The sequence below is a fragment of the Oncorhynchus mykiss genome, chromosome 7 (assembly GCF_057628025.1).
Source record: "Oncorhynchus mykiss isolate SJ-2025 chromosome 7, ASM5762802v1, whole genome shotgun sequence".
In the NCBI taxonomy this organism is placed as follows: domain Eukaryota; kingdom Metazoa; phylum Chordata; class Actinopteri; order Salmoniformes; family Salmonidae; genus Oncorhynchus; species Oncorhynchus mykiss.
In genome coordinates this window covers 79,827,251-79,855,000 of record NC_143028.1, presented here as the reverse complement: position 1 = coordinate 79,855,000, position 27,750 = coordinate 79,827,251, and the positions used below count along the sequence as shown (strand labels likewise).

At 44.1% G+C, this 27,750-nt stretch overlaps 1 protein-coding gene across 6 annotated transcripts in view; it reads right to left on the bottom strand.

Moving 5' to 3' along the window:
* LOC110528636 (homeodomain-interacting protein kinase 1) overlaps positions 1-27,222 on the bottom strand; it is a 75,033-nt gene extending 47,811 nt beyond the window's left edge. For all 6 annotated transcript variants that reach the window (XM_090242051.1, XM_090242053.1, XM_090242054.1 and 3 more), the window contains exons 1-7: positions 26,833-27,222; positions 17,119-17,867; positions 4,598-4,789; positions 3,907-4,088; positions 3,442-3,565; positions 3,228-3,347; positions 1,390-1,476 (exon numbers count right to left, since the gene is read on the bottom strand). In XM_090242051.1, coding sequence (XP_090098177.1) covers positions 1,390-1,476; positions 3,228-3,347; positions 3,442-3,565; positions 3,907-4,088; positions 4,598-4,789; positions 17,119-17,865 — 1,452 coding nt within the window. In that variant the 5' untranslated portion in view covers positions 17,866-17,867; positions 26,833-27,222. The remainder of the gene's footprint in view (positions 1-1,389; positions 1,477-3,227; positions 3,348-3,441; positions 3,566-3,906; positions 4,089-4,597; positions 4,790-17,118; positions 17,868-26,832) is intronic.
* Between the last annotated feature and the right edge of the window lie 528 nt (positions 27,223-27,750).

Here is a 27,750-nt window from a genome sequence, read left to right as displayed (position 1 = left end):
GCTTTTATAAAGCTAGCCAGCTTCAGTTAGCTTCACATTGCAGCTCAGGCTTCCTCCGTACCTCGACGGTGGATACCGGTTGTCTTTTAACTGCGCGTGAATTGCGAACTCTTCACTAAGACAACGCTGGGAACCGTCAACTCCATCGGCGAGTCAGTACCACGTTTTAATTCTTTGCAAACTCAGCAGGCTACGGTGTGAACTAGGCTTTTAAAAAGTGTAGTCTTTATTGTATTGGGGCGGCAGCGTAGCCTAGTGGTTAGAGCGTTGGACTAGTAACCGGAAGGTTGCGAGTTCAAACCCCCGAGCTGACAAGGTACAAATCTGTCGTTCTGCCCACTGTTCCCAGGCCGTCATTGAAAATAAGAATGTGTTCTTAACGAAGTTAGTGCCTAGTTAAAATAAAGGTATTATTTTATCATTTAATGCCGTCTTTGGTGTGCTGTGCACAGAGCACCTTTTTCCTCCACTCATATCAATAAAATCATTTTATAAAATCATATAAATGTTTTCCGGAACTTTTAAATGTCATCCCATCATTAGTAAATGGCATTTTAATATACACTGAAACTCACTTGGAGCTTTCATTCAATGCTCCAGCAGTAGCAATACAAGGATATAACTTCAATAGAAGAGACAGGAATGCTTATGGGGGAGGTGTTGATTTATATACACTGTTCCAAAGAAAATAAAGGGAACACTAAAATAACACATCCTAGATCTGAATGAATGAAATATTCTTATTAAATACTTTTTTCTTTACATGGTTGAATGTTGCTGACACACAAAATCACACAAAAATTATCAATGGAAATCAAATGTATCAACCCCATGGAGGTCTGGATTTGGAGTCACACTCAAAATTAAAGTGTATATATTTTATAAATTACACCGAGAAAAAAAACGAACAAAAACCATTTGATTAATTAAATATGTAAAAATCGATCATCTTTCTTCAAAATGAAGGGGATGACGACGCAATCTTTCCGACAGGGATGGATTGTGGTCCTCAACTCGGGGCTCAGACACTTCCTTCAGGGTGAGCGGAGTTAGCCGTGAGTTAGCGTGCCCCGGTAGCAGGTTAGTAGTTCTGAAGGACACGTTGCTAATGGAAATTAACCTAGCGAAAAAGCTGAGCCACTTTCGCGATTATCGGTTATCCCGAGTTGAAAGTTAACAAAGTTACCTCACCAACTCTTCAGACCTGCTTTGTTGTTTGGTTTCTCGTAAAAAAAAAAAATATATATATATTTTTTTTTTATATCTCAACGAGACTAACCTGATTAAATAAAGATTAAGTAAAATAAAAAATAAAAATGGCGAATGTAAAAAGGGGGTTTTATAAACATAAACGTGACATACTAGATGACGTCACATAGCTTAACCAACCTGCATCATGTCGTCCAGACAGTTGAAGATGTATTTACGAGCCTCCTTGGACTTGATGCCCATCTCAGCCTCGTGGTCCGAAGGGGCCTATTGAACAGACACACCAGGAACGTTACACTTGTTGTCGTCACCAAAAACTATATACTGATTCAATAAAAACTTATAAGGAAGTGCCCAGGAAAAACGTAGGTTTCTGTCTGCCCACGAACCCCACTAAAAACCCTGTTCACAGCAGTGTGTTGAGATGTGCTGATTCTGGCAAGAACGACTAGGTGAGCTTCCAAAATGGCAACCTGTTCCCAATATAGTACTGTTAACCAGGGCTCTGTAGTGCACTACTGTTAACCAGGGCTCTGAAGTACACTACTGTTAACCAGGGCTCTGAAGTACACTACTGTTAACCAGAGCTCTGTAGTACACTACTGTTAACCAGAGCTCTGTAGTACACTACTGTTAACCAGGGCTCTGTAGTACACAACTGTTAACCAGGGCTCTGTAGTACACAACTGTTAACCAGGGCTCTGTAGTACACTACTGTTAACCAGGGCTCTGAAGTACACTACTGTTAACCAGGGCTCTGTAGTACACTACTGATAACCAGGGCTCTGTAGTACACTACTGTTAACCAGGGCTCTGCGACAAGGTAGGGGTGGTATACAGAAGATAGCCCTATTTGGTGAAAGACCAAGTCCATATTATAGCAAGAACAGCTCATATAAGCAAAGAGAAACGACAGTCCATTATCACTCTAAGACATGAAGGTCCGTTAATCTGGAACATTTCAAGAACTTTTAAAATTTCTTCAAATGCAGTTGCAAAAACCATCAAGCATTATGATGAAACTGTCTCTCACGAGGACCACCACAGGAAAGGAAGACCCAGAGTTACCTCTGCTGCAGAGAATAAGTTCATTAGAGATAACTGTCTCTCATGAGGACCGCCACAGGAAAGGAAGACCCAGAGTTACCTCTGCTGCAGAGGATAAGTTCATTAGAGATAACTGTCTCTCATGAGGACCGCCACAGGAAAGGAAGACCCAGAGTTACCTCTGCTGCAGAGAATAAGTTCATTAGAGATAACTGTCTCTCATGAGGACCGCCACAGGAAAGGAAGACCCAGAGTTACCTCTGCTGCAGAGAATAAGTTCATTAGAGATAACTGTCTCTCATGAGGACCGCCACAGGAAAGGAAGACCCAGAGTTACCTCTGCTGCTGAGGATAAGTTTGTTAAGAGTTACCAGCCTCAGAAATTGCAGCCCAAATAAATGCTTCACGGAGTTCAAGTAACAGACACATCTCAACATCAACTGTTCAGAGGAGACTGGGTGAATCAGGCCTTCATTGTCTAATTGCTGCAAAGAAACCACCACTAAAGGACATCAATAAGAAGAAGAGACTTGCTTGGGCCAAGAAACACGAGCAATGGACATTAGACCAGTGGAAATCTGTCCTTTGGTATGATGAGTCTAAATTTGAGATTTTTAGTTCCAACTGCAGTGTGTTTTGTGAGAAACAGAGTCGGTGAACAGATGATCTCTGCATGTGTGGTTCTCACCGTGAAGCATGGAGGAGGAGGTGTGATGGTGTGGGGGTGCTTTGCTGGTGACACTGTCAATTATTTATTTAGAATTCAAGGCACACTTAACCAGCATGGCTGGCACAGCAACGCTCCATCACATCTGGTCTGCACTTAGTGGGACTATCATTTGTTTTTCAACAGGACAATAACCCAAAACACACCTCCGGGCCTGTGTACGAGCTATTTGACCAAGAAGGAGAGTGATGGCGCGCATCTGTGCGTGATGTCGGTGTGTCGTGTACTGGAATTGAGTCGATACCTTGATTCTCCAGACGGGGTAGCTGGAGTCAGGTCCTCTCTTGAAGAAGCGGCTTGTCTTGGTGCCGGCACTCAGCAGGTACTCTGCAGGCAGGCCCTGGGTCTGGGAGATGTACCGGATCTAGCGGACGAGGACAGGAGGGGACATGTTAGAATGCATCATAACAGTTTTAAGATGAAATACACGTGTCTCGGTGTGGTTGTGTGGTTCCTACCTGGTCGTACTCCGAGGCCCCGGGGTACAGGGGCCACCCCAGGAATAGCTCAGCTATAACGCAGCCCAGAGACCACATATCTATAGCCTCACAGAACGGCAAGCCCAGGATGATCTCTGGAGCCCTGAAAGAACGAAAACACGTCAACAACAACACAGATAACATGCTCACACACTTAGTATGAAACAGTATATTGGGAAAGTGTTCAACTGTTGTGAAATAACCACCTGTATTTTCTCACCTGTAGATTCTCACCTGTACCAGTCATTATGTTATATACACCTGTACCAGTCATCATGTTATATACACCTGTACCAGTCATTATGTTATATACACCTGTACCAGTCATCATGTTATATACACCTGTACCAGCTATTACTCACTGATGCAAACATGCTGTGTCACTCACACACACACACCTGCAAAGAAAACCCCAATATGAGGTGTAAAAACAGGTGAATCTACCTGTAGTATCGTGACTGCAGGTACGTTGAGCAGACAGCCTTGGAGACGTGTGAGGCTGAGCCGAAGTCGATGACCTTGACCCTGTAGGGCTGTCTGAGTGGATCCACCAGCATGATGTTCTCTGGCTTCAGGTCAGCATGGATCAGACCCAGAGACTTCAACTTCATCAGCGCCGTCGCCACCTGGTGGGGAAATAGACGTAGCACTGAAGAGTTAAACAGCTGTGTGCCAGCTATGGACACTGAAGGGTTAAACAGCTGTGTGCCAGCTATGGACACTGAAGGGTTAAACAGCTGTGTGCCAGCTATGGACACTGAAGGGTTAAACAGCTGTGTGCCAGCTATGGACACTGAAGGGTTAAACAGCTGTGTGCCAGCTATGGACACTGAAGGGTTAAACAGCTGTGTGCCAGCTATGGACACTGAAGGGTTAAACAGCTGTGTGCCAGCTATGGACACTAAAGGGTTAAACAGCTGTGTGCCAGCTATGGACACTGAAGGGTTAAACAGCTGTGTGCCAGCTATGGACACTGAAGGGTTAAACAGCTGTGTGCCAGCTATGGACACTGAAGGGTTAAACAGCTGTGTGCCAGCTATGGACACTGAAGGGTTAAACAGCTGTGTGCCAGCTATGGACACTGAAATAATTGTCACATTGTCTCTGTGTCAATAAAGTTGTATTGTACTGTCACCTGTTGCAGTATGGGTCTGATGTGTTGTAGCGGCAGGGGGCTGAACTTGCTGTGCTTCAGGAAGTCATACAGATTCTGCTCCAGCATCTCGAACACCAGGCAGGTGTGACCTTTGTGTTGGAAACACTCGTAGGAACGCACAAAGTTAAACTCGTCGGCGTTCTCCGCGCTCAGACGGTTCAGGATGCCCACCTGGGAACAGACAGAATGACAAACCTTGACACTCTAGTTCTGTACATTTTAGTCATAGTCTAGCTCAAGTTGAGCTTGAATTTAATCTTGAAAGCCAATAGAAATCTATCAATTAAATTGATCTAGTACCTCAACATACTAAACAGTCAGTCCTATCTATTATAGAAGTAGGTGCGTCCCAATAACATCTAATTTCTCCTGAAGTGTGCACTCAGTCAATACTTCACACAAATCTGAAAAGCATTGGATTGGTGGAGGCATGGGTTAGTGGGGCATTACCCCATATTTTTTTTATACCAGTTATTTCCTTTCAAATCAGTGAAGGAAAAGTTAACAACGTAGGGAGGAAGGAGAGATGAATTGGGACTTCGCCCTGGTCTCGTGCTTGCATATGGTAATGACAGGAGGGGTTTAAAGAGGAACTACACCCGCTGATTCGGCCTCGTTTTTTTTGGCTTGCTCTTCAAGAAATGCTGGCGGCCGTGACAGAAGCCAAACGAGAGTTGGCTTGGGGGTGTGGTTTGATGTGGCTGTGTCCTTGCCACCACCAAGACACACCCCTTCTGTCAGAACCTCGCCCACAGCGGTTTCCTCTCCACTCAGTCACAACTAACAAACCTCCTGCAGGTTGAGCTCAGTAACTACAGGCAGATGTATAAGATAAGATCCCCGGAGGAAACTTCGGGTCGGTAGCCTCCAGAGTAAACTACGTTTTGTTTTTTATAAATAATGTTCAACTGGAGTAACAGGTCCATGTGGAATAAACAACCCTTTACGTAATACCATAGAAAGAAGCAGTGTTCTGCTAATATAATGTTCACCTTTCATTCCCAGCCGATACAGATACGGTGCCTGTCAGCATTTTATCTGGTGGTAATGGGTTTACCATGGTAACATGTCAGAGCGGTCTTAACTTCCTGTGTGGCGTCTCGTTTTCAACCGTTGTTCCCTGATCCTGGTTCAGAATACACAGGGTTTCTCCCTCCCCATATTGACTGATACCTGATCCTGGTCCAGAATACACAGGGTTTCTCCCTCCACATATTGACTGATACCTGATCCTGGTCCAGAATACACAGGGTTTCTCCCTCCACATATTGACTGATACCTGATCCTGGTTCAGAATACACAGGGTTTCTCCCTCCACATATTGACTGATACCTGATCCTGGTTCAGAATACACAGGGTTTCTCCCTCCCCATATTGACTGATACCTGATCCTGGTTCAGAATACACAGGGTTTCTCCCTCCCCATATTGACTGATACCTGATCCTGGTTCAGAATACACAGGGTTTCTCCCTCCACATATTGACTGATCCTGGTCCAGAATACACAGGGTTTCTCCCTCCACATATTGACTGATACCTGATCCTGGTCCAGAATACACAGGGTTTCTCCCTCCACATATTGACTGATCCTGGTCCAGAATACACAGGGTTTCTCCCTCCACATATTGACTGATACCTGATCCTGGTCCAGAATACACAGGGTTTCTCCCTCCACATATTGACTGATCCTGGTTCAGAATACACAGGGTTTCTCCCTCCACATATTGACTGATCCTGGTTCAGAATACACAGGGTTTCTCCCTCCCCATATTGACTGATACCTGATCCTGGTCCAGAATACACAGGGTTTCTCCCTCCACATATTGACTGATCCTGGTCCAGAATACACAGGGTTTCTCCCTCCACATATTGACTGATACCTGATCCTGGTCCAGAATACACAGGGTTTCTCCCTCCACATATTGACTGATACCTGCTCCTGGTCCAGAATACACAGGGTTTCTCCCTCCACATATTGACTGATCCTGGTCCAGAATACACAGGGTTTCTCCCTCCACATAGACTGATACCTGATCCTGGTTCAGAATACACAGGGTTTCTCCCTCCCCATATTGACTGATACCTGATCCTGGTTCAGAATACACAGGGTTTCTCCCTCCCCATATTGACTGATACCTGATCCTGGTCCAGAATACACACTGTTTCTCCCTCCCCATATTGACTGATACCTGATCCTGGTACAGAATACACAGGGTTTCTCCCTCCATATATTGACTGATACCTGATCCTGGTCCAGAATACACAGGGTTTCTCCCTCCCCATATTGACTGATACCTGATCCTGGTCCAGAATACACACTGTTTCTCCCTCCCCATATTGACTGATCCTGGTCCAGAATACACAGGGTTTCTCCCTCCCCATATTGACTGATACCTGATCCTGGTCCAGAATACACAGGGTTTCTCCCTCCATATATTGACTGATACCTGATCCTGGTCCAGAATACACAGGGTTTCTCCCTCCCCATATTGACTGATACCTGATCCTGGTCCAGAATACACAGGGTTTCTCCCTCCCCATATTGACTGATACCTGATCCTGGTCCAGAATACACAGGGTTTCTCCCTCCCCATATTGACTGATACCTGATCCTGGTCCAGAATACACAGGGTTTCTCCCTCCCCATATTGACTGATACCTGATCCTGGTCCAGAATACACACTGTTTCTCCCTCCCCATATTGACTGATCCTGGTCCAGAATACACAGGGTTTCTCCCTCCCCATATTGACTGATACCTGATCCTGGTCCAGAATACACAGGGTTTCTCCCTCCCCATATTGACTGATACCTGATCCTGGTCCAGAATACACAGGGTTTCTCCCTCCCCATATTGACTGATACCTGATCCTGGTCCAGAATACACAGGGTTTCTCCCTCCCCATATTGACTGATACCTGATCCTGGTCCAGAATACACAGGGTTTCTCCCTCCCCATATTGACTGATACCTGATCCTGGTCCAGAATACACAGGGTTTCTCCCTCCATATATTGACTGATACCTGATCCTGGTCCAGAATACACAGGGTTTCTCCCTCCCCATATTGACTGATACCTGATCCTGGTCCAGAATACACAGGGTTTCTCCCTCCATATATTGACTGATACCTGATCCTGGTCCAGAATACACACTGTTTCTCCCTCCCCATATTGACTGATACCTGATCCTGGTCCAGAATACACAGGGTTTCTCACTCCACATATTGACTGATACCTGATCCTGGGTCAGAATACACAGGGTTTCTCCCTCCCCATATTGACTGATACCTGATCCTGGTTCAGAATACACAGGGTTTCTCCCTCCCCATATTGACTGATACCTGATCCTGGTCCAGAATACACAGGGTTTCTCCCTCCTCATATTGACTGATACCTGATCCTGGTCCAGAATACACAGGGTTTCTCCCTCCCCATATTGACTGATACCTGATCCTGGGTCAGAATACACAGGGTTTCTCCCTCCACATATTGACTGATACCTGATCCTGGTCCAGAATACACAGGGTTTCTCCCTCCCCATATTGACTGATACCTGATCCTGGTCCAGAATACACAGGGTTTCTCCCTCCATATATTGACTGATACCTGATCCTGGTCCAGAATACACAGGGTTTCTCCCTCCCCATATTGACTGATACCTGATCCTGGTCCAGAATACACAGGGTTTCTCCCTCCATATATTGACTGATACCTGATCCTGGTCCAGAATACACACTGTTTCTCCCTCCCCATATTGACTGATACCTGATCCTGGTCCAGAATACACAGGGTTTCTCCCTCCACATATTGACTGATACCTGATCCTGGGTCAGAATACACAGGGTTTCTCCCTCCCCATATTGACTGATACCTGATCCTGGTTCAGAATACACAGGGTTTCTCCCTCCCCATATTGACTGATACCTGATCCTGGTTCAGAATACACAGGGTTTCTCCCTCCCCATATTGACTGATACCTGATCCTGGTCCAGAATACACAGGGTTTCTCCCTCCCCATATTGACTGATACCTGATCCTGGTCCAGAATACACAGGGTTTCTCCCTCCCCATATTGACTGATACCTGATCCTGGTCCAGAATACACAGGGTTTCTCCCTCCACATATTGACTGATACCTGATCCTGGGTCAGAATACACAGGGTTTCTCCCTCCCCATATTGACTGATCCTGGGTCAGAATACACAGGGTTTCTCCCTCCATATATTGACTGATACCTGATCCTGGTTCAGAATACACAGGGTTTCTCCCTCCCCATATTGACTGATCCTGGTTCAGAATACACAGGGTTTCTCCCTCCCCATATTGACTGATCCTGGTCCAGAATACACAGGGTTTCTCCCTCCCCATATTGACTGATACCTGATCCTGGTTCAGAATACACAGGGTTTCTCCCTCCCCATATTGACTGATCCTGGTCCAGAATACACAGGGTTTCTCCCTCCCCATATTGACTGATACCTGATCCTGGGTCAGAATACACAGGGTTTCTCCCTCCATATATTGACTGATAAAATGCAGTAATAAAAAAATACAATGTACAAAGTAAAAGATGTCAACTAGAAGTTTAATGCAGTGACAGGTTTCTTCTCCATTCCCGAGACATCAAACCCGTCTGGACGTCATCCCGCAAGTCTCCATAGATCCACCTGTGAACCCAGTTGTTGTGAACCCAGTTGCTGTGAACCCAGTTGCTGTGAACCCAGTTGAGTTGCTGTGAACCCAGTTGCTGTGAACCCAGTTGCTGTGAACCCAGTTGTTGTGAACCCAGTTGTTGTGAACCCAGTTGTTGTGAACCCAGTTGCTGTGAACCCAGTTGAGTTGCTGTGAACCCAGTTGTTGTGAACCCAGTTGTTGTGAACCCAGTTGTTGTGAACCCAGTTGCTGTGAACCCAGTTGCTGTGAACCCAGTTGCTGTAAACCCAGTTGCTGTGAACCTAGTTGCTGTGAACCCAGTTGTTGTTCTATGACCAACGGCAGTTAGGACCGATGCTATCTGACAAACAAACGTGTCCTCTTGTTTGAAGTTTGAACCGGTCAGACTAAACCTAACTAAATTATGTTCTCCCCACGGAAAACCGCTGGTCAGCAGGCAAAGAGGCTGGCAGAGTAGATCAGCTCCTGGCCCGTCATCAAAGACACTGGTCGGTCACACAAAAACAAGAAATCCACTTTTGTCATTATAGGGTAATTGTGTGTAGATGGGTGAGAAAATATATACTTTATGCATTTTTTTTATTTTTTATTCAAGCTGGAACACAACATGTGGAAGACATCAATCGGTATGAACAATTATGAACACTAATTATAATCCATCCAAACTACTAGGCCTCGCTCAAATGTACATGTAACCGGATGAGAAATGGCTAGCTAGTTAGCGAGGTGCGCGCTAATAGTGTTTCAATCGGTGACGTCACGCGCTCCCGAGACCTTGAAGTAGTGGTTCCCCTTTGCCCTGCTTTTGTATAAGGGATGGGTAACGATGCTTCGAGGGTGGCTGTTGTGCAGAGGGTCCCTGGTTCGAGCCCAGGTAGGGGCGAAGAGAAGAACGAAAGCTATAACTGTTACATATTAAACGATCCATGAAATAAACCAGGATGCCTAATAGAATTGTTCTGGGGGAAAAAAATGCCTCAGTAGTAGATTGATACACTGTATATATGGATCATATTTACATAGGCAGGCTACTTTTTTATGCCAGACAAAACCGGAGGATATTAAAACAAGCGCTTTCTGGTCACTAATGTCGATATGTGCGCCAATGTTGATGAATTGTCTTCGGTCAACATTCAAGGCACGGAGCTTTTTGGTTCTGAAGCACAGAGATGTTTTTTTGAAACAAGAATTTGGTGCAATTTTATTTTACCTTTATTTAACTAGGCAAGTCAGTTAATTAAGAACAAATTCTTATTTTCAATGACGGCCTAGGAACAGTGAGTTAACTGCCCTGTTCAGGGGCAGAACGACAGATTTGTACCTTGTCAGCTCAGGGGTTTGAACTTGCAACCTTCCAGTTACTAGTCTAACCACTAGGCTACCCTGCCGCTACCCTGCCGCAATGCCGTAGGGTCTATGTTAGTTACCAGATTGAATATGCAAAGGTATAAATAGAAAATACAAGTGGTAGGCTAATAGCCTATTAAAATATGTACAGCATATAAAATAAATCCCATTCCGTTTCACACCGACGGCCCCAAAAACCCTTCTCACTAGGCTAGCTCATCCGAAATGTGTTGATTGACAGTCTGCTGGTCCAATCAGAGGGCTGAATGTGCGTTTCACTAACCAGTTAGTTGTACTTTTTTTGCAAGCGCATAGCTGCAGCTACTGTCTCCAGCTGCTTGGAGTAACTACGTAGACTCTGTGCAACACAACAAGTAACAAAACATTACAAAAACCTGGTCAGATAATTTCAAGTAATCCGTCTCTAGTTATTATATTTTTCTATGAAGCCGAGTTTTAAGTCATCAAATTTGTGACTCGAGTCCAGGTCATGTGACTCGAGTCCAGGTCATGTGACTCGAGTCCAGGTCATGTGACTCGAGTCCAGGTCATGTGACTCGAGTCCAGGTCATGTGACTCGAGTCCAGGTCATGTGACTCGAGTCCAGGTCATCTACAGAGAGGGTATGTCTGCGTGATGCTGCGGGTCCCCTTTTCTGGTCTCCTCCCTGTTGCATGTTGGGCTGCAAACTGGATCCGTCTCGAACAACTGCAGCAGGCGATCCTCGTACACAATGTGGTGGTGTTGACACGAAGGGCCTGTGACAGGGTGATACAATAGACACGTGGTTAAATTGCATTTTGTTAGAAAAGGACAAAGATTTTTTGATAATGTACTTCACAACCAATATGACTCTGACTGGTTGTATCTGCTGGTTTGAGGAACTAACCTTGGTCTGTCATCAGGGCAGTAACCTCAGTAAAGCCATTTCTAAATCGTCACTAGTTACCACAGCCACAAACCACAACCATTTCTAAACATTCTTAAAATGTGATTTCAAAACCTAACCACAATGCTAACCTTATGCCTAACCTCAAATCAAAACCCGAAAAAGCTACCAAAAAAATAAATTTGGTTTTCATGATTTGTTACATTATAGCCAATTTTGACTTTGTGTCTGTGGTAAATCCTAATGGCATGCGTTTACAGATGTAGACTGGCTGCCTGTAGCCTCAGATGGGACTAGAGTCAGGTGGCTGACGAATTTGCGGTTTGATGCTCCAAATTCACTGTATAAATCCGACTCCGTGGTGAGGTTGTTACGACCAGAGTTGCACCCATTATTAAGTTTTGCCTTAAGGCAATATACACTTGTATGAGCCACAAACTAACTTGCAAATCGGACTTGCATGCTAACGTTAGCTAGCTAGCTAGCTACCTAACCTGTAACTAGCTTGCAACTCGCTAGCATGATCAAATAACAACATTAAATCACCAGCAGTATCTAGACAATACACAAACTGGTAGGAGCACGATTTAACTAACATTGTAATGAGACAGCTGGCTAGCTAGTTAAGACTTACGTTAGCTAAAATGTCAGCTAAGCCTGCCCCCGTTTTATCTATAAAAAAAGATATAATGTTTTAAAGATAGCTACCAACATAACCAGCAATAACATTATCGAACGTCGTTAACTAAGTCATACCAGGGAGGTCATTATCTCTGGTTATACTCACCACCACCAGACGAGCGCCATCCACCTGTTCCGCATAGCCAGGATCCTCCGGCAGGACATGCAAACCACATAACTTTGGCTGTGGAGGCATGGTCACGATCTGCCTTCCGTTGAACGTGTTGGGGGAGGCGGGGCCCATTCAATGAAAGGAAGCAGGCAGACCGGGGGCAATTTGCACGTGGAGCTTGGCCAAAAGGGGGCATGATTTTGTTAACAATTTTAATCCAAACCCCAATCTTCATTTGGCCCATAATTCCAACCCATACAACGACAACAGGCCTAGGGATATATATATATATATATACACAGAGAATGTAAAACATTAGGAACACCTTTCCATGACAGACTGACCGGGCGACAGCTATGATCCCTTGCTGATGTCACTTGTTAAATTCACTACCAGATCAATGTAGATGAAGGGGAGGGAGACATGTTAAAAGAGACGGTCTGTTTTCTCACATCTATTAAGAAGCCAGTGTTTTTCCTCTCGTTGTTTCTGAGTAACTTGGGTCACGCGGCCAAAGACAAAGAGCCTCAGACTGACTGACCACGTTTTTTTTTTTTGGTCCACCCTGTTCTTTTCCTATCTTTCAGTGTGGAGATATGAAGAGAACAGAGGTCAGCTTGAGCAGCAGTTATCACACACACACACACTCACTCACTCACTCACAGTTACAGTCCACAAAGACACACACAGACACACACACACTCACTCACTCACTCACTCACAGTTACAGTCCACAGAGACACACACACTCACTCACACACTCACTCACTCACTCACTCACTCACTCACTCACTCACTCACTCACACACTCACTCACTCACAGTTACAGTCCACAGAGACACACACACTCACTCACACACACACTCACTCACTCACTCACTCACTCACTCACAGTTACAGTCCACAAAGACACACACAGACACACACACAGACACACACTCACTCACTCACTCACTCACTCACTCACTCACTCACTCACTCACTCACTCACACAGTTACAGTCCACAGAGACACACACAGACACACACACACTCACTAACTCACACACTCACTCACTCACACACTCACTCACTCACTCACTCACACAGTTACAGTCCACAGAGACACACACAGACACACACAGACACACACAGACACACACAGACACACACAGACACACTCACAGTCCACAGAGACACACACAGACACACACAGACACACACACAGTCCACAGAGACACACACACAGGTTGTATTTTTCCTATAAAGGCTGAGACCCAAATCTTGTTTGTTGGGCTCTTAACGCTGCACTGTTGAGTGGATTGTTAACCAGCTCCAGATTTGCAAATCTTATAATACATTATATAATATTATAGTAAACAACATATAGGGCTTAACATAGAACCCCTTTAAGAACAACACTAAGAACAACACATTTTTTTTAGGCCAAGCAAATGATAGTAGGACAAACACATATCAGTCAGTCAGTCATAAGTAAGTAAGTAAGTAAGTACACTTCCCCTCAATAAAAAAAAAGCTATCAGCAAAGTCATAGCTAGTAAAGGGGAAAAAGCTTGGACAAGAGACCCGAGGTGGCAGGAAGGAAGGCTCAGGGTGTGGTGAAGGGTTTGAGCATAGCCTGAAAGTAAGGAGGGACAGTTCCACTTGCTGTGGTGGCTATTCAGCAGCCTGATGGTCTGGGGGTAAAAACTATCAGCCAGCAGGTAGCCTAGTGGTTAGAGCGTTGGGCCAGTAACCAAAAGTTTGCTAGATCGAATCCCCGAGCTGACAAGGTACAAATCTGTCATTCTGCCCATGAACAAGGCAGTTAACCCACTGTTCCTAGGCCGTCATTGTAAATGTGAATTTGTTCTTAAGTGACTTACCTAGATAAATAAAGGTTAAATTTAAAAATTAAGTCTGACAGTTTTTTGCCACGATGCTGCTATGTCTGAGTGATGGAAGCGGGGAGAACAGGCCATGACTCGGGTCCCTGATGTGTCCTGGAGGCCAGGCAGTGAGCGTACCAGCCTCTGTAGCACCTTGCGGTCTGCGGCGGTGCCGTACCAGGCGGTGTTGCACCCTGATAGTATGCTCTCGATGGTGCTCCTGTAGAACACTGAGGAGCCTCAGGGACATGACGAATTTCTTCAGTATCCTAAGTTGAAGAGTTGCTGTTGTGCCTGTAGAACACTGAGGAGCCTCAGGGACATGACAAATTTCTTCAGTATCCTAAGTTGAAGAGTTGCTGTTGTGCCTGTAGAACACTGAGGAGCCTCAGGGACATGACGAATTTCTTCAGTATCTTAAGTTGAAGAGTTGCTGTTGTGCCTGCACCACGGTGTCCATGTGGTTTGACCAGTACAGCTCATTCGGAGATGTGTACGCAGAAGAACTTAAGTTTTTGGTCGTCTCCACGGCAGCCCGGTTGATGAGAATGGGGGCATGCCCAGCCTGGTTTGTCCTGAAGTGCGCAATCAGCTCCTTTGTTTTTCTGACGTTGAGGGAGAGGTTGTTTACCTGGCACCATGCCGTCAGAGTGCCTACCTCCTCCCTGTAGACAGTTTCATTGTTGTTGGTAATCAGGCCTACTACGGTCGTCTTGTAAGCGAACTTAATGGAGTTGGAACTGTGCGAGGCCACGCAGTCGTGGGTATACAGGGAGTACAGGAGGGGACCGAGGACGTACCCTTGTGGGGCCCCCCTGAGTTGAGGATCATTGTGGAGGAGGTAATGTGGCCTACCTCCTCCACTTGGGGGCGTCTCGGCAGGATGTCCAGGGCCCAGCTGCATAGGGAGGAGTTCACTCCTTTGGCCGTTAGTTTTGTGGTGAGCTTAGAGGGCACTATGGTATTGAAGGTTGAGCTGTAGTCGATGGAACAGCACCCTCGCATATGCTTTCCTTTTGTCCAGGTGCGTGAAGGCAATGTGCCGTGCAATGGCGATTGTGTCATCCTTGGATCTGTCAAGGGCCGGCAGCCAAATTGGAAAGAGTCGAGTGTGTCGGGGAGGGAGGTGGTTATGTGGACTTTGAATCACTTCATGATGAAGGAAATGAGTTCTACTGGTCAGTTGTCATTCAGTTCGGTTACTTTCCCTTTCTTGGGAACGGGGATGATAGCGGACATCTTGAAGCAGGTGTGGATGGTGTTCTGTGCTCGAGGGAGATTGAAAATTCCAGAAAACACAACACCCAGCTGGTTTGAACTCTGAGGGCGTGGCTTTTGGATGCAGTCTCGGTCGGCAGCCCTGCGAGGGTTAACTTGTTTGAATGACTTACACACGTCCTCTGTGGAGACCGTAAGTACCTATCCCTCTTTGCCCCCGGGGGATTTTCCTCGGCCGCTCAAAATCGTCACTGTGCTCGAAAATGATGTTCAGCTCGTTCGGCAGTGCGGCGTTGGAGTCCGCGACGTGGCTGGCTTTCTTTTGGTAATCCGTAATCGATGGGGGCCCCTGCTCTGGAAGAACGTGTGAACGTTGAACACCAAGCGGTATGCAGCATTCTGAATAAGTTTGACAACATCAATTCGTTAGGGATATTAGATCCAACATGGGATCCAGGCATAACTGTTTTCACCGGCATAACGAAGGATACACCGAAGTATTCTGGACATTCCTCGCAAACACATTTTTTTCCCCCAACACTTGGGCTGTTGTCGCCGCGCACGCGCTATCCCAACAGCTGTTCTTCACTTGACTGTCAGTCAGAAAATTCCTTCCTGGATCAGATGATGTGTGAAAATATCAGTATAATTAGAAATATTCTACTTCATTTAACCTTTATTTAACTAGGAAATTATTATTTTACAATGACGGCCAAACCCGGACTACGCTGGGCCAATTGTGCGCCGCCCTAATGACAGTATCGATTTAGGTTTTAAGTATCGCGGTTAGGTCGGTTAGAGACGTTCAATTTCGTAATGCAATACATTATTTTGGATTTATTTAAAACAGTTTTCACCCCGTTGACACGAAGGAGACACTGTTACTAACTGTTACTGAGACCTCTATACAAAAAAACAACACAAAAAATAATTATCTGACAGATTGAACCTTGTAAGAATCCTGGATCTATGGCTAATTTAACTGACTGATTAGATGCAAGGACAGAGAAGTAAATGTTTGATGTCACACGAATCTGGACAAATCCGACAAGACGCCAACCAGGAGAAAGGCTTAAACACCAACGTGTGAGTTATATTGAATATGATCCCCCTTTATATAACAATGTTATAAACCGATTTAGCAAGTTGTCCCGTGTAGAAAATCCTCAGTGGTACCTAGTTTCTAGAGATGACCATGTATTAGTTGTGACACACTCAGGTTCCAAACTCTGTTTTAGACGAGACTGACTTTGATCCAATTTGATCCAATGATCCAATTTACACTTTCCGTGTCTGATTCATATCGATGCGACACAGGCTGTTTTCAAGGGGATTGGTTGAAATTGGTTGCTTTTTTTAGGGGCGGTCGCTCTAAGGGCTATGGGACATTTCCTCTTGAAAGGCAATAAACGTCTAGCCAGGTATCCGAGCTGATATGCTCTCACGTCACAAAACCATGAAGGTGAAACGGATCACATCGGTCTGGAATCCAGGCTAATACACATCGGTCTGGAATCCAGGCTAATACACATCGGTCTGGAATCCAGGCTAATACACATCGGTCTGGAATCCAGGCTAATACACATCGGTCTGGAATCCAGGCTAATACACATCACCAATTAAAATCAACCAAGCGTAACAGACTGACAAAGCAGTACCACGTCTTGAAGGGCGACAAACATGAATGAACCAAATCAAATAAAATGACTCACCTCGATCTGACCCTGTCGTGCGTACGAGGGGTGGTTCTTGAGGATCTTGATGGCCACGATATCATTGGTTCCCCTCTTCCAACACTTGGTTACCTGACCGAAGGTCCCTCTCCCCAGGAACTCCAGCACCTCATAACTACAGGAGACCGAACACAGAATCTCATGTTGCACCAGCTGGTAGTCCCCTTCTCCACTGGAGCTGGAGCTCTTGGTGGTGGTGGCCGAGTGGGGGATGGACTGGCCCGTACCCCCTCCTCCTCCTCCCGTACGCGTAGAGAAGACGGGAGGAGGGGCAGAGAGCTCCTCTAAGATCTGAACACTCCCACAGCCGCTCCCGCTCCCTTTGACGACCTCGTCATTCTTCCTCTTCTGGCCCTGTCGTCGCATCCCGTTCCCCATGCTGGCCGTCTCAGAGTTTGTGTGTGAGGGGTGCGTGTACTGGTCGTTGAGGCGGCGACTGGAACCCCGGGGGAGGTTGCCCGTGCTGTCTGCTGGCCTGACCACCACCTGGCCACGGGAGCCTGGGGCGGGAGGGAACACTAACGCAGAGGGGGCGAAGGGGGGCACCGCCATGCCTAGTGCAGGGGTGAAGGAGTAACCGCCTACTCCCTGCTGCCCCCCCACGGAACCGTATGGGCAGTCAGAGGAAGCGTCCCAAACACAGTTCTCCACCTTCATCTTCTTGACACGACAAAATGCGCTGGAGGAGCTGGAGGGAGCAGAGAACACCTGGAGCTGGGACGACATACCTGAGGAGAGGAGGGGAGAGGGAAGGAGAGGAGGGGAGAGGAAAGGAGAGGAGGGGAGAGGGAAGGAGAGGGGAGAGGGAAGGAGAGGAGGGGAGAGGGAAGGAGAGGGGAGAGGAGGGGAGAGGGAAGGAGAGGGAAGGAGAGATCCATATACAACATTTAACACGTCATCGTGCCTTGATCAAAGGTCTTATAGCAACAAAAAAACACATTGCATGTTACAGAATGCTCATTTAGCAAGAAATACATACTGTGAATGTGTGTTGTGTCCATTTTATCTGTCTGCTAAATTCCTCTCCTATCAGCCAAAAACTGACTCCTGAGCCTGTGTTTATGAAGCATCTCAGGAACAGGAATACTGAACTAGGGTGCGTTTTCTCTTTTCGATAAAGATTACATGGACACGAAAGACCTGGGGGCCTGGGCCCGTATACACAAAGCATTTCAGAGTAAGAGTACTGATCTGGGATCTGTCATTATGAAATAAAAGGGCAAAACTGATCCTAGATCCAGCACTCTTACTTTGAAATGCTTTGTGGATACGGCCCCAGATCTCGCCTGTCCATTCATGACAATCTTAAAGAGAAAACTGATCCTAGATCAGCACTCTTACTCTGAGACACTCTCACCTAGGCTGCTAGCATGCATCCCATCTCCTCTCACCTAGGCTGCTAGCATGCATCTCATCTCCTCGCACCTAGGCTGCTAGCATGCATCTCATCTCACCTAGGCTGCTAGCATGCATCTCCTCTCACCTAGGCTGCTAGCATGCATCTCATCTCCTCTCACCTAGGCTGCTAGCATGCATCTCATCTCCTCTCACCTAGGCTGCTAACATGCATCTCATCTCACCTAGGCTGCTAGCATGCATCTCATCTCACCTAGGCTGCTAGCATGCATCTCATCTCCTCTCACCTAGGCTGCTAGCATGCATCTCATCTCACCTAGGCTGCTAGCATGCATCTCCTCTCACCTAGGCTGCTAGCATGCATCTCATCTCACCTAGGCTGCTAGCATGCATCTCATCTCCTCTCACCTAGGCTGCTAGCATGCATCTCATCTCACCTAGGCTGCTAGCATGCATCTCCTCTCACCTAGGCTGCTAGCATGCATCTCCTCTCACCTAGGCTGCTAGCATGCATCTCATCTCCTCTCACCTAGGCTGCTAGCATGCATCTCATCTCACCTAGGCTGCTAGCATGCATCTCATCTCCTCTCACCTAGGCTGCTAGCATGCATCCCATCTCCTCTCACCTAGGCTGCTAGCATGCATCTCCTCTCACCTAGGCTGCTAACATGCATCTCCTCTCACCTAGGCTGCTAACATGCATCTCATCTCACCTAGGCTGCTAGCATGCATCTCATCTCCTCTCACCTAGGCTGCTAGCATGCATCTCATCTCACCTAGGCTGCTAGCATGCATCTCCTCTCACCTAGGCTGCTAACATGCATCTCATCTCACCTAGGCTGCTAGCATGCATCTCATCTCCTCTCACCTAGGCTGCTAGCATGCATCTCATCTCCTCTCACCTAGGCTGCTAGCATGCATCTCCTCTCACCTAGGCTGCTAGCATGCATCTCCTCTCACCTAGGCTGCTAGCATGCATCTCATCTCCTCTCACCTAGGCTGCTAGCATGCATCTCATCTCACCTAGGCTGCTAGCATGCATCTCATCTCCTCTCACCTAGGCTGCTAGCATGCATCCCATCTCCTCTCACCTAGGCTGCTAGCATGCATCTCCTCTCACCTAGGCTGCTAACATGCATCTCCTCTCACCTAGGCTGCTAACATGCATCTCATCTCACCTAGGCTGCTAGCATGCATCTCATCTCCTCTCACCTAGGCTGCTAGCATGCATCTCATCTCACCTAGGCTGCTAGCATGCATCTCCTCTCACCTAGGCTGCTAACATGCATCTCATCTCACCTAGGCTGCTAGCATGCATCTCATCTCCTCTCACCTAGGCTGCTAGCATGCATCTCATCTCCTCTCACCTAGGCTGCTAGCATGCATCTCATCTCACCTAGGCTGCTAGCATGCATCTCCTCTCACCTAGGCTGCTAGCATGCATCTCCTCTCACCTAGGCTGCTAACATGCATCTCATCTCACCTAGGCTGCTAGCATGCATCTCCTCTCACCTAGGCTGCTAGCATGCATCTCATCTCACCTAGGCTGCTAGCATGCATCTCATCTCACCTAGGCTGCTAGCATGCATCTCCTCTCACCTAGGCTGCTAGCATGCATCTCCTCTCACCTAGGCTGCTAGCATGCATCTCCTCTCACCTAGGCTGCTAGCATGCATCTCCTCTCACCTAGGCTGCTAGCATGCATCTCCTCTCACCTAGGCTGCTAGCATGCATCTCTTCTTCCATTGCCTGACTGCACTATAGAAGTATTTGGAGAGTTGGTTAAAGCTAGTCATGATGATTCTAACTGCATTGTGGGTTAAGGGCTTGTAAGTAAGCATTTCACGGTACGGTTGTATTCGGCACGTGTGACAAATAAAATTAGATTTGAACTGTGTCGAGGAGAAACCCACGTCCCAAATGATCGAATGTAGTGCACTAAATGGGCTGTAACAAAACCCTGCAAGGAAGTTAGCTAGCTCTCCTGGAGCACAAAACTGGACAGTTTTATCTCCATCTCTTAATTCAAAGACTCAATCATAGACACTCTTACTGACAGTTGTGGCTGCTTTGCGTGATGTATTGTTGTCTCTACCTTCCTGCTGTTGTCTGTGCCCAATAATGCTTGTACCATGCTGTGTTGTCATGTTGTGTTGCTACCATGCTGTGTTGTCATGTTGCCATGCTGTGTTGTCATGTGTTGCTACCATGCTGTGTTACATGCTATGTTGTTGTCTTAGGTCTCTCTCTTTATGTAGTGTTGTGTTGTGTTGTCTCTTTATGTAGTGTAGTGTTGTCTCTTTATGTAGTGTTGTGTTGTCTCTTTATGTAGTGTAGTGTTGTCTCTTTATGTAGTGTTGTGTTGTCTCTTTATGTAGTGTTGTGTAGTGTTGTCTCTTTATGTAGTGTAGTGTTGTCTCTTTATGTAGTGTAGTGTTGTCTCTTTATGTAGTGTTGTGTTGTCTCTTTATGTAGTGATGTGTTGTCTCTATGTAGTGTAGTGTTGTCTCTTTATGTAGTGTTGTGTTGTCTCTTTATGTAGTGTTGTCTCTTTATGTAGTGTAGTGTTGTCTCTTTATGTAGTGTTGTGTTGTCTCTTTATGTAGTGTTGTGTTGTCTCTTTATGTAGTGTTGTGTTTTCTCTTTATGTTGTGTTGTGTTGTCTCTTTATGTAGTGTTGTGTTGTCTCTTTATGTAGTGTTGTCTCTTTATGTAGTGTAGTGTTGTCTCTTTATGTAGTGTTGTGTTGTCTCTTTATGTAGTGTTGTGTTGTCTCTTTATGTAGTGTTGTGTTGTCTATGTAGTGTAGTGTTGTCTCTTTATGTAGTGTAGTGTTGTCTCTATGTAGTGTAGTGTTGTCTCTTTATGTAGTGTTGTGTTGTCTCTTTATGTAGTGTAGTGTTGTCTCTTTATGTAGTGTTGTGTTGTCTCTTTATGTAGTGTTGTGTTGTCTCTTTATGTAGTGTTGTGTTGTCTATGTAGTGTAGTGTTGTCTCTTTATGTAGTGTAGTGTTGTCTCTTTATGTAGTGTTGTGTTGTTTTTATGTAGTGTAGTGTTGTCTCTTTATGTAGCGTTGTGTTGTCTCTTTATGTAGTGTTGTCTCTTTATGTAGTGTTGTCTCTTTATGTAGTGTAGTGTTGTCTCTTTATGTAGTGTTGTGTTGTCTCTATGTAGTGTTGTCTCTTTATGTAGTGTTGTGTTGTCTCTTTATGTAGTGTTGTCTCTTTATGTAGTGTTGTCTCTTTATGTAGTGTAGTGTTGTCTCTTTATGTAGTGTTGTGTTGTCTCTTTATGTAGTGTTGTCTCTTTATGTAGTGTAGTGTTGTCTCTATGTAGTGTAGTGTTGTCTCTTTATGTAGTGTTGTGTTGTCTCTATGTAGTGTTGTCTCTTTATGTAGTGTAGTGTTGTCTCTTTATGTAGTGTTGTGTTGTCTCTATGTAGTGTTGTCTCTTTATGTAGTGTTGTCTCTTTATGTAGTGTAGTGTTGTCTCTTTATGTAGTGTTGTGTTGTCTCTTTATGTAGTGTTGTGTTGTCTCTTTATGTAGTGTTGTGTTGTCTATGTAGTGTAGTGTTGTCTCTATGTAGTGTAGTGTTGTCTCTTTATGTCGTGTTGTGTTGTCTCTATGTAGTGTAGTGTTGTCTCTTTATGTAGCGTTGTGTTGTCTCTTTATGTAGTGTTGTCTCTTTATGTAGTGTTGTCTCTTTATGTAGTGTAGTGTTGTCTCTTTATGTAGTGTTGTGTTGTCTCTATGTAGTGTTGTCTCTTTATGTAGTGTTGTGTTGTCTCTTTATGTAGTGTTGTGTTGTCTCTTTATGTAGTGTTGTGTTGTCTCTTTATGTAGTGTTGTCTCTTTATGTAGTGTTGTCTCTTTATGTAGTGTAGTGTTGTCTCTTTATGTAGTGTTGTGTTGTCTCTTTATGTAGTGTTGTGTTGTCTCTTTATGTAGTGTTGTCTCTTTATGTAGTGTTGTCTCTCTTTATGTAGTGTTGTGTTGTCTCTTTATGTAGTGTAGTGTTGTCTCTTTATGTAGTGTAGTGTTGTCTCTTTATGTAGTGTTGTCTCTTTATGTAGTGGTGTGTTGTCTCTTTATGTAGTGTTGTGTTGTCTCTAAGTAGTGTTGTGTTGTCTCTAAGTAGTGTTGTGTTGTCTCTTTATGTAGTGTAGTGTTGTCTCTTTATGTAGTGTTGTCTCTGTAGTGTTGTCTCTTTATGTAGTGGTGTGTTGTCTCTTTATGTAGTGTTGTGTTGTCTCTTTATGTAGTGTTGTCTCTTTATGTAGTGTAGTGTTGTCTCTATGTTGTGTTGTCTCTTTATGTAGTGTAGTGTTGTCTCTATGTTGTGTTGTCTCTTTATGTAGTGTTGTGTTGTCTCTTTAAGTAGTGTTGTGTTGTCTCTTTATGTAGTGTTGTGTTGTCTCTATGTAGTGTTGTGTTGTCTCTTTATCTAGTGTTGTGTTGTCTCTTTATGTAGTGTTGTGTTGTCTCTATGTAGTGTTGTTTTTATGTAGTGTAGTGTTGTCTCTTTATGTATTGTAGTGTTGTCTATGTTGTGTTGTCTCTTTATGGAGTGTTGTCTCTATGTAGTGTTGTCTCTTTATGTAGTGTAGTGTTGTCTCTTTATGTAGTGTAGTGTTGTCTATGTAGTGTAGTGTTGTCTCTTTATGTTGTGTTGTCTCTTTATGTAGTGTAGTGTTGTCTCTTTATGTAGTGTTGTCTCTTTATGTTGTGTTGTCTCTTTATGTAGTGTTGTGTTGTCTCTTTATGTAGTGTTGTGTTGTCTCTTTATGTTGTCTCTATGTAGTGTTGTCTCTTTATGTAGTGTAGTGTTGTCTCTTTATGTAGTGTTGTGTTGTCTCTTTATGTAGTGTTGTGTTTATGTAGTGTAGTGTTGTCTCTTTATGTAGTGTAGTGTTGTCTATGTAGTGTTGTGTTGTCTCTTTATGTAGTGTTGTGTTGTCTCTATGTTGTGTTGTCTCTTTATGTAGTGTTGTCTCTATGTAGTGTTGTCTCTTTATGTAGTGTAGTGTTGTCTCTTTATGTAGTGTTGTCTCTTTATGTAGTGTAGTGTTGTCTATGTAGTGTAGTGTTGTCTCTTTATGTTGTGTTGTCTCTTTATGTAGTGTTGTGTTGTCTCTTTATGTAGTGTTGTGTTGTCTCTTTATGTAGTGGTGTGTTGTCTCTATGTAGTGTTGTCTCTTTATGTAGTGTTGTGTTTATGTAGTGTAGTGTTGTCTCTTTATGTAGTGTAGTGTTGTCTATGTAGTGTTGTGTTGTCTCTTTATGTAGTGTTGTGTTGTCTCTATGTTGTGTTGTCTCTTTATGTAGTGTTGTCTCTATGTAGTGTTGTCTCTTTATGTAGTGTAGTGTTGTCTCTTCATGTAGTGTTGTCTCTTTATGTAGTGTAGTGTTGTCTATGTAGTGTAGTGTTGTCTCTTTATGTTGTGTTGTCTCTTTATGTAGTGTTGTGTTGTCTCTTTATGTAGTGTTGTCTCTTTATGTAGTGGTGTGTTGTCTCTATGTAGTGTTGTCTCTTTATGTAGTGTTGTCTCTTTATGTTGTGTTGTCTCTTTATGTAGTGTTGTGTTGTCTCTTTATGTAGTGTAGTGTTGTCTCTTTATGTAGTGTTGTGTTGTCTCTATGTAGTGTTGTCTCTTTATGTAGTGTTGTGTTGTCTCTTTATGTAGTGTTGTGTTGTCTCTTTATGTAGTGTTGTCTCTTTATGTAGTGTTGTCTCTTTATGTAGTGTTGTCTCTTTATGTAGTGTAGTGTTGTCTCTTTATGTTGTGTTGTCTCTTTATGTAGTGTTGTGTTGTCTCTTTATGTAGTGTAGTGTTGTCTCTATGTTGTGTTGTCTCTTTATGTAGTGTTGTGTTGTCTCTCTTTATGTAGTGTTGTCTCTTTATGTAGTGTTGTGTTGTCTCTCTTTATGTAGTGTTGTGTTGTCTCTTTATGTAGTGTTGTGTTGTCTCTATGTAGTGTTGTCTCTATGTTGTGTTGTCTCTCTTTATGTAGTGTTGTCTCTTTATGTAGTGTTGTGTTGTCTCTATGTAGTGTAGTGTTGTCTCTCTTTATGTAGTGTAGTGTTGTCTCTCTTTATGTAGTGTTGTGTTGTCTCTATGTAGTGTTGTCTCTTTATGTTGTGTTGTCTCTTTACGTAGTGTTGTGTTGTGTCTTTATGTAGTGTTGTCTCTTTATGTAGTGTTGTCTCTTTATGTAGTGTTGTCTCTTTACGTAGTGTTGTGTCTTTATGTAGTGTTGTCTCTTTATGTAGTGTTGTCTCTTTATGTAGTGTTGTGTTGTCTCTATGTTGTGTTGTCTCTTTATGTTGTCTCTCTTGTCGTGATGTGTTTTTAGTCATTTAGTTGTTTTACATGTTTAATCCCAAGCACCCGTCTCCGCATGAGGCCTTTTGCCTTCTGCTAGGCCGTCATTGTAAATAACAATTTGTTCTTAACTGACTTGCAAAATAAAAATACAGGCCACAGCCCTTATCTAGTGTCTGACTGTCAAGTTGTTGACAACAACGTTGTTCACAAACAGCTATCTAGCTAGTGTGCTCAAGACAACTGCACTTATCAACATTATACATGTTATACTAGCCATGTATGATACCAAAAAAAAGGAAAAGAGAAGGAGCTTCACCATCTGAACTGTTTTTCCATCTAGGTTGACCATTGCAATGTTAAGGCCAAAACAGTGGACTCTCCTGAGACAAAGGCCTAGCTAGATAACTATCAAAATGTTGTGCCACTCTGGTGAACATCCACATTTCACCTCCAGGCGTAATCTATTGCAGTGGTTCCCAAGCGGTGGGATGACATTGACAAAATAATAAATAAATAAATAAATAAATATATATATATATATATATATATACACAAATACACAGAGAACAAAAATATAAAACACAACATGTCTCATGAGCCGAAATACAAAATCCAATAAAATGTTCCATGATCACAAAAAGCTTATTTTTTCTCAAATGTTGTGCACAAATGTGTTTACATCCCTGTTTGTGTGCATTTCTCTTTTACTAAAATAATCCATCCCCCTGACGGTTGTGTCATATCAAGAAGTGGATTCAACAGCATGATTACACAGGTGCACCTTGTGCTGGGGACAATAACAGTCTACTATAAAATGTGCAGTTGTGTCACAACACAATGCCACAGATGTCTCAAGTTGAGGGAGCGCACAATTGGCATGCTGAGTGCAGGAATGTCCACCAGAGCGGTTGCTAGATAATTGAATGCTCATTTCTCTAATATAAGCCGTCTCCAACTTTATTTTAGAGAATTTGGCAGTACGTCCAACCGGCCTCACAACCGCAGACCACATGTAGCCATGCGAGCCCAGGGCATCCACATCCAGCTTCATCGCCTACGGGATTCGGAGGAGTATTTATGTCTGTAATAAAGCACTTTTGTGGGGGAAAAAGTCATTCTGATTGGCTGTGCCTGGCTCCCCAGTGGGTGGGCCTATTGCCCTCCAAATCATGTGAAATCCATAGATATATTCATTTGTCCCTAATCTATTTCAATTGACTTATTTCCTTATATGAACTGTAACTCAGTATAATCTTTGAAAGTGTTGCATTTATATTTTTGTTAAGAGTGTGTGTGTATATATATATATATATATAATGTTTCAGTATCAAAAAAAAATTCCAGTGTAAACTTAAACACCTAAAACCGAATAGATTTGATGTAAAAAGGCCTTGTACATTATACAATAGCCTATAATCTTTAATCATTTACAATCAACAAAATACAAGCTAGACAATCAGGGCCCCATTGATTTTGATATGTTTGAGCATAAGAACACAGCATTGGCCATGTCAAATTGCAATGAAATTAGCTTAAAAACGGTAACGTTTTACTTTCAGTTCCATGGCAGGGTGTCTGGATTTGCATGAGATTAACTTTGAAACTGCTAGTTTCAATCTGCTGCCAAGATAATATTGTTGATGTATTGCTTGGTCTACTTGTTTTTGCACCCCTCAACCCTTATGGTGGGTCGCAACTCAAAATACAACTCAATCGGTGGGTCATGAAGCAAAACAGTTTGGGAAGCCCTGATCTATTCAATAGGACGTTTTATTGTATGTTACCCATTTCTCAAACAATACAATCGATCAAACGCAGAAAAATAAAACAGAGCTAGCCGAGATTGTCATTACTTAAGTCATAGACAACTACAGTAGCTAGCTGGCTAACTTTAGCTACTTGTCCCATTTCAAGCCTAGCTAACTAACGTAGTTAGAAACGTCAATATCCCCCTCGGGATGTAAACCCTACCAAAAACATCGTGTTTGAGACATAAACCATCTACATACCTGATTTGATTTCACAGTGTAATGTCGATGATTAATACAGTCATCAATTGAAATCCCACACAGGCTAGCAGAATATCTGATTTAGTTAGCTGACGTTCGCTATTTTGCCGATTAACTAGTAACGCTAGGCCTTCATTTCATTGTTTTCCAACGACAGAGAAGTAGATAAGAAGAAACACACAATTCGCGTGGGGGTTTCGGTCGGAAACAGTCGACTCGGTTGAAATAAAAATGAAATAAAAAGCAATAAAATAATAAAAACGTATTTCAGTAAATTAAAAAACACTTATTTTATAAGCTAAAACCCGATCATAAGACCACCTAACAGCAGACCGCTGTGAAGCAAGCCAGAAATACTAAGTACTTCCGGGTCACGGATTCTTCTTCTGCGGTAGGGTTTATCGGCGGTTGGTATGTAGCGTTATGGTGCATTTACCGCCACCTACTGTACTGGAGTGTGGGCCAGAGACCGGGACAAACTAAATCCTACCTGCCAGCCCCGTTGCTCTCAAAAAAGAAAAAACATGTCAGACTATATCTAATGACGTTCTACTCAATATACTCTTTGAAATAATTTCCTGTATGCCCTTCTCCCTCATACTAGATGTCAGCCTCTCTCTTTCCCTCTGATACTGCCCACACTGTAGCAGTACATGCTCCAGGGTCTCTGTTTCCTGGCAATAATCACACTTTCCTGTTGGATGCTTTCCCATCACATTTAAGGTCTTATTCAACCGGCTGTGTCCCACCCTTAATCTACTGGCTGTGTCCCACCCTTAATCTACTGGCTGTGTCCCACCCTTAATCTACTGGCTGTGTCCCATCCTTAATCTACTGGCTGTGTCCCACCCTTAATCTACTGGCTGTGTCCCATCCTTAATCTACTGGCTGTGTCCCACCCTTAATCTACTGGCTGTG